This window comes from Cyprinus carpio, chromosome B17 (assembly GCF_018340385.1).
Source record: "Cyprinus carpio isolate SPL01 chromosome B17, ASM1834038v1, whole genome shotgun sequence".
Classification (NCBI taxonomy): Eukaryota; Metazoa; Chordata; class Actinopteri; order Cypriniformes; family Cyprinidae; genus Cyprinus; species Cyprinus carpio.
In genome coordinates, this window is record NC_056613.1 from 20,953,860 (window position 1) to 20,960,970 (window position 7,111).

The 7,111-nt window shown below is 34.8% G+C and overlaps 1 protein-coding gene across 2 annotated transcripts; it reads right to left on the bottom strand.

Annotated features, from left to right (window-relative positions):
- Positions 1–1,348: 1,348 nt before the first annotated feature.
- On the bottom strand, positions 1,349–6,485 carry cipca (CLOCK-interacting pacemaker a). Of its 2 annotated transcripts, XM_042742761.1 has the most exons (5): positions 6,321–6,485; positions 5,698–5,813; positions 5,248–5,417; positions 2,981–3,785; positions 1,349–2,902 (listed from the first exon to the last, which is right to left on the bottom strand). In XM_042742761.1, the coding sequence occupies exons 2-5, from the start codon at positions 5,741–5,743 to the stop codon at positions 2,898–2,900; spliced, it is 1,026 nt and encodes a 341-aa protein (XP_042598695.1). In that variant the 5' UTR covers positions 5,744–5,813; positions 6,321–6,485; the 3' UTR covers positions 1,349–2,897. The 2 variants fall into 2 exon arrangements, with proteins under 2 accessions (XP_042598695.1, XP_018975914.2); XM_019120369.2 differs by having other exon boundaries at positions 1,349–3,785; positions 6,321–6,484.
- Between the last annotated feature and the right edge of the window lie 626 nt (positions 6,486–7,111).

Sequence of the window (7,111 nt, forward strand, 5' to 3'; positions counted from 1 at the left end):
TCTATGGGACAGTCACAAGCCTCCCGGTTTTCATCCAAAATATCTTAAATTGTGTTCCGAAGACACTAAGCTTTTACGGGTTTGGAACAACATGGGGGTAAGTGATTAATGACAAAATATTCATTTTGGGGTGGAGTATCCTTTTAATGGCTTAAAACTTTTAATGAAATTAATACTTTTATTCAACAAGAATGCATTCAATTGACATTTAGAATGCAACAAGATTTCTACTTTAAATAATTTCTGTTCACTTGAACTTTATATTCATCATCCTTATGGTTTACACAGAAATATTATAGCAGCACAACAATTTTCAACGTTGATAAATTGGAAAGTTATTTTAAATTGTAATATTACCATAATATTACTGTTTTTACAGTATTTTTGATCAAATAAAAGCAGCCTTAGTGAACATGAAGTGTCTTCACATACTTAGCAGTTCTGTTTAAACATTGCAGTTATATAAACTTATTTGAATTCCAATTATTTTAATACCACTTCCATTCAGTATTCAAATTTCTGAAATGTAAATTCATCCTGTTTGCTTCCTCAATTCAAATTCATTTCAGTTAACTTCAACTGGACCAGAATTAAATTGTCAATTCATAAGCACACATGTACTTAATAACAACGTCATTTTTCTAAAAATATGTGGTTTCATATCATTAAAAAGTTATTGATCATAACATATTTAAATATTATAATCAATTCTAATTACTTTTTATTTTATTAGTTATAAAAAATATTAAAAAAACATTTTTTAACCCTCGATTGCAGGATTGTTTTCTGTTACTTACAGTAAATGGCAGATATCTTGTGGTTTTGTCACTAAGGCTTGCAGAAAGCATTAAAATTTATTTCTACATTTCCCATAGAAGACAGATACTAAAAAAAAAAAAAAAAAGATTTCCAGCAAACCAAGCAGTAAATTTGTGCACATTTTTTTCTTTGCGATCTGTCCAACATGGACAAAGTAATTAGTAATAATGGAGGGTCATTGTTCTGTAACTGAAACCCTCTTATAAAACAGCAATCCACTATTAAGTTTCGTGTCAGCATTTTAATTTTTATAAGTGCACGCTTACAATTGCTCTGCGCTCAGTCCAGTTTGATGTTTTGAAACATGGCCCTCAACATCCTTTGGCTGCAGTTGAACTGAGCATCATATCTTATCAAAATATCCTTCATGTCTATCTTGACTGGATCAGATGTCTGTGCTTGGTTTAGATGCAGGTTAGCTGTTCAGAAGCTGGAATTTATTATGCTATCACAGCTAAAATGATATTTTCATATAATCAATTTCTACCACCTTTTTAGTGTTATACTGTTGTGGATTAATATCACGTTCCTGTATTTGATGCATGAAAAATATGGCATGCAATGATGATGAACATTTTCTGTTGATGAATATTTTTCTGTGATTGATTAATTTGTAACTAATTAGGTTACCACCATTATCTTTATATAAAATGACTTTAACCAAAAAACAACCTTGAGGGCTTTTCTTGGAGATCAGCTTCAATCTTAAAACATGTTAATTTATGATTTACTGAACAAATTGTTCAAACTTAAAATAACTAATAACCAGGGCACAGCTTGAATATATATTTAAAATGCCTTTATTTTTGAAGGCACATAAAGAGTCAAACGACACCTACAGAATACAAAACTGCACTTCAGTACAATGCTAAAACTAAACAAGACTATTGCATAGATTTCTACAGCAAAAATGTGTCATTTAGTATCGGGTTCTGATAAATCAACACAATGTGTTTATAATTTTGGAAAGCAAATACAAATGCAATCCAGAAAACGACAAAAAAAAAGAAAAAAAAAGAAAAAAAAGAACATTTGTACAGCAAAGTACACTTGCACAGTGTACATGCTATCACATTCATTCAGTGCATTCATTACTTCATTAAACCTGACCTCTGTCATCAAAGCTTATTAGTACCTGCTTTCCAAACACAATAAACAGTCTGTATGCATGCAATATGACAGATTGCTAAAGAAAAAAAAAAAATTGTACCTTTGCCAATTTCGCTCATTCACATCCAATCCTAACGAAAATCACACCCTCCATTAAGAATGTAAACAACTCACTTAATAATACATCAAGGCATTACAAATAACAACCACATCTGAAATGCTACTTCAAATACATTCTGACCAGAACAAACGGTTATTAGTAGCCTTACTCTTTAACGTCCATTGGTCTTTCTCATAGATAACAACAAAAACATTTACTTGGAGATGCATTTGAGAACACATTAAACACACACAAACAATATTATTACAAACACATTTCTACAAATTGCCAAATATTCATGAGGATGATACTGAATTTCACATTTTCATCTGAAAAAAAAAAATCATTATTATGCACTTAAGTATAAGTACTCATATCTTTATCATTTGTTAAAGGCATTTTTTAGTTACAGTGATTAGAAAATAACTTTTCCATTTTGTTTGATTCTGAGCAGAAACTATTTTTGCATTCCAGTTCTGGTTTTCCAAGGCCTTCTTTCCAAATAGTAACCAGTTAGATTGAAATATCAGAACAGTTAATAGCGTTCTTTTCAAATTGAGTTTGCTAATAAATTCTGAATCACTGTATCACTTTATTTAGAAAAAGGTGCAAATGTAACCTAAACACTGTTTTTATATACTTTTGAAACAAGGATAATGATGATTAATGTTGGATAGACAATGCTTGGAGTGATAACTAGATCTCTGGACTCTACCCAAGACTCAAATCTTTGATGTTTCCTACTGATATTATGACAAGATGTTGAAAATTTGCTAAGCGACTGATTAGAAAAGTGGCGGATGGAGCAAAGGTGGCTATTCTAGAAAACCGCAGAATACAACAGCTGAAATAATAAAATCCGAATTTGCTACTACCCCTTACAACCCACATCTGTGATATCCTGCTCTGCAGCCCTTACAGAGTCCACCAGTGGGTCCACGGGTGTCTCTTCGCTGTTTCCAGAGTTCTGGAGGATAAGCTGCAATCTCGTCCAGACTTTGGGATCTCCACTACACATGGCCTCCAAGAAGAGGTCAGTCTGAGCCTGCAGACTCTGAAGCTGGGCCTGGGAACGTTTATTTTGTCGAATAAGTTCCTTTGTGCGCAGTGTGATACCCAGCAGGCCTGACCGATTCAAAATGTTATAGGTGTTGCAGAAGCGTTCGCGTTTGCTGGAGCTTGGAGAGAGGGCCTCTGGGATATTCTCCATATCACTGCTCTGGGTGACTGAAGCTTTGGGACTCTTTTGAGGGAATGAAGCGAGGAAGGAGTCAGTGCAAAGTGAGAATGGTGAAGTGGTGGTGTGGGGCTCCTGAAGGTCAGAAAGCCTGGATGAGGAGTTTTCCACAGCCACGTCTTCAATAGCATGACCAATTTCTCCCAAAGAAGCAATGTTGGGGTCTACATCGGAATCTTTAAATGTCTCGGACACATCCTGTTTCAAAGAGGAAGTATGGAAAGGTTTTTCATCATAACGGCGTCGTTGATGTCTTCCAGCATGACTGTGGTTTGACCTCTTATTGATGGCACTGGGACCTTCGTTAACTGTAGACCCTTGTGCAAGATGTGGGGACATTTTTGGACAGGTGTTTTGGATGGGAACATGCTTTCTGGAATGTTTCTGCTCTTCAGAGCTTTGGCCGGTACAGTCACCATCTGGCATGACTGGCTGTAGGAAAAGCAGCTGGGACTGAGGAACCACATCCAGTGAAGTGTTTAAGCACCAAGGTTTTAATGCAGGGGCCACAGAGTTACGCTGAAACAAGAATTATCAATGAACATTTTTGTAAAACAGACACATACTCTTTAGTTCTCATTCACAATAACAGGATGGGTCAACAACGAGTCACATGTTTTTCAGTCTTATTCAATAATAGATTAAAATGCAACTCATAAAATGACTTCAATACACTTCTTCTATGAGTAGCATGTTTGTAATTTCTGAATTAAAATGTATTTATTAAAATTGATTATTTTAGGGGGACACGCAAATAAAAAAAATGTCAAGGTGATGCTACTGTCTTGGTATCAAAAACAGATCCTCATGTTTGTGTGTCAGTTTTTTAAAAAACATATTTGACTTTTGGCAAAGTTAGTTCAGAAATTAAAAAAAAAAATTATAAAAATAAAAATAAAGAATTATATAAAAATATAATTCAAAAAAAATTATATATATATATATATATAAATATATATATAAATATATAAAAAAAAAACACAAAAAAAAAAATATAAAAAATAAAAAATAAAAGTTTTTGTTTATATAATATATGTATATGTGCTGTGTATGTTTATATACATAAGCTCTCACATGAACTCCAGGTGAAAAATATATAATTTTTTATATATGATGTTACATGACATGACATTTTTCTTCTTAAAACAAACTTTTGTCAATATATAAGCTTTTTCAAAACCACACGAAAGTCAATTTTTATATAATGTATGACTAGATTTTTAATTTTCTTCATTGCAAATACCCTTATGTCATTGACCCAGCTGCAAAATTTATAAAACAATATTTATAGTAATCGCCTCATTCAGTTATGCAGCATGTTTTCGCTTGTTAGCTCTGATAAGAAGCAGCAGGCATTAAATGTGCAAGCGCAATATCATCACATCTTGTGTGTATGGAAAACAGCTGTACACACAAGAGGCAATAAGAGCATGAGCAAAGCCTGTCTCCTATTGCATATCATAGACACATTTAATTATCCACACCAATAAATTAAATTAGGTCCGCTGAAGAAACGTGTTGTGAAATATCTACTCAATATCAATATCCCAACTGAAAGGGTAGGGAAAACCTGCTTTAAAGGGTAATTCAAATGCCTTTTCGTTATGAATAAATCGCTGTTTTTAATATAGATTTAATGAAAATTAAGATTAAATACATATAATATTAGAAATAAATGTTTGTCTACGTTAAGAAAGGTACATAGAAACAGTTTAAATCATTTACAAACGTCCTATTCAGCTTATTGTTAGTTAATATTCTGTTAGCCAAAGATGCTGAACAGAAAGCACTGGAAAGTATTCAATCCAAGAATCACAAAGCAAATGTCTGTAATGAGCTGTAACTACCAACAAATTTAGTAAATATAACTTTGAAACCAAAACAGCACCGTAACTGCAACAAACCGCTACGTGTCATGAGCTAAAGCTTTTCCAGAAAAGCAACATAAAGAGACAAGGAGACTTATAGAAATGTGTCATACCTGCTTGAGAACAAGGTTGTTCATTACGATCATGGGAGAGACTCCTGGATGTGAGCCAGGAATGAAAGACACCCGAGGAGCTGTCGGCATGCTTTGTGTTGCAGTACTGGTTGGTCCTGCGTCTTCCAATTCTGTCTGGTCCAAAGCACTAAAATATCCTGAGCTGGCATCTACAGAGAGAAAATATTGTAATATTGTAAGGGTAAAACCCAGTAATTATGTGTAGTTATACACTTATAACAAAGTAATTATAGGCAATATGGTATAAATATAATCAGTAATAGGGGATTAGTAATAATCATACCACGGCATTTTAGAAAGATAAGTACTGTCCCCATATTTTGCTTAAAACCACAATACTTACACAGAAAAAAACAAGGGCTGTGAAATCTACTTTCAGACGCAAGCTGAGAAAGAAGACAAAGCTGGAAAAATCTATAAACAACAAACCTGAATCTCTGTCGATCTCACTGGAGGCTTTCCGTTTGTTGCCCATGTTGGATCTTCTCTGGTGGTCCAATTTGTTGGATTTCAGTCCATCGGTACAGCCCTGATCCAGGCAATAACTGAAAACAGGACAGAGTCATGGATTAAATAAAGTCAAAAACCTAAATGATTATCCAGTGTAACATGAGCACATTTATGATTCAAGCCAATGAAATGCAGCTCCTACTCACTAATAGACCAAATATAAGGTTTAAAAAAACACTTTCTCATGAATTAGCAACTATTACTATGCAAAGTTTCTCATAGTAAATAAACAGCCCATGAATGAATCATAAACAGAGACTGAGAGTACCATGAAAACAAGTAAACAAGTCCACGAATACAAGTGCTGGCCTTATTCACCCTCATTCAGAACAACAACAACAACAAAAAATCTTAACATCTTAAAATATAGCTTGACAACCACAGTGGCACCTGGTTTTAGAATAGTTTATACATACAGACAGTATGAAGGGAGACTGTGTGTCGCGAACCCGCCGCTGCAGCGCCTGATACACGGTGCCAAACACGAGACTCTCCCGATAAACACACACTACAGCACAAAATGCACGTTTTTCCTTACTTACCGAAAACAATTCTCTTCAAACTCCTTCTCTTGATAAAGCTTGTGTATGAAACGACGCTTGGCGAGAGAAACCTAAGCTTATATTTCTGTTGTTTTGGAAACTGGATTGCACAGAGAGCAACGTGAGTTTACAAACAGCTCCGCCCTCTCGACTGGTTTAAATGCCTGTTACCAGGGAAACCGCCGAATCGTCACTTGCTTAACTATGCAAGGTCCGCCTTATATTTGCATAGCGCCTTCTGATTGGTGCAGAGATGAACCCGTGCGACTGTAAACGTGACTCTGAAGTGTGGCGTGAAATCTGCACTGCAGCGTCAACAGCGAATCTAGCACGCGCTGCAGCGTCATCCTCTCCATCCCATCATTTTTAATGTTTAAAAAACGTAGTTCACATAATGAAAGCCACGTAACAAACAAAACTGTTGTTGTTTTCTACGCAATTCAAACGTCAATGACACGCAAAAAGTTTGCTTCACAATTATATATATATTGCAATTATTTGAACCACATCTTATTTATGTATTTGCCATGTCCACAAGTGCTGTAAACTTTAAAAGTAATTTATTAAGAGGTGTTCCTCCTTTCTGAATGGCGATCACGTGTCCAGATGGCCCTGAATTCACTTGGAAACTGATCCTTAAGATCTTTGCTTTCAAAGTCAATGGAAATATTAAACACAAATTAATTTCCACATGCCTAAAGTACATAGATTCTGGCAAAGTGCAACCACCACAGAATTGCCCTCCCAACAGGTTTAGAAAAGTCTCTTGAGTATTTTCACTACAACTCCAG

What these genes read in the sequence shown, in the direction of transcription:
- cipca (XM_019120369.2), bottom strand. Translation starts at nt 5,743, where the DNA reads ATGGGCAACAAACGGAAAGCCTCCAGTGAGATCGACAGAGATTCAG. An exon ending in TGAGATCGACAGAGATTCAG is followed by an intron (nt 5,418 to 5,697) that starts GTTTGTTGTTTA and finishes TTCTCTCTGTAG; the next exon opens with ATGCCAGCTCAGGATATTTT. An exon ending in ACAACCTTGTTCTCAAGCAG is followed by an intron (nt 3,786 to 5,247) that starts GTATGACACATT and finishes TTCTTGTTTCAG; the next exon opens with CGTAACTCTGTGGCCCCTGC.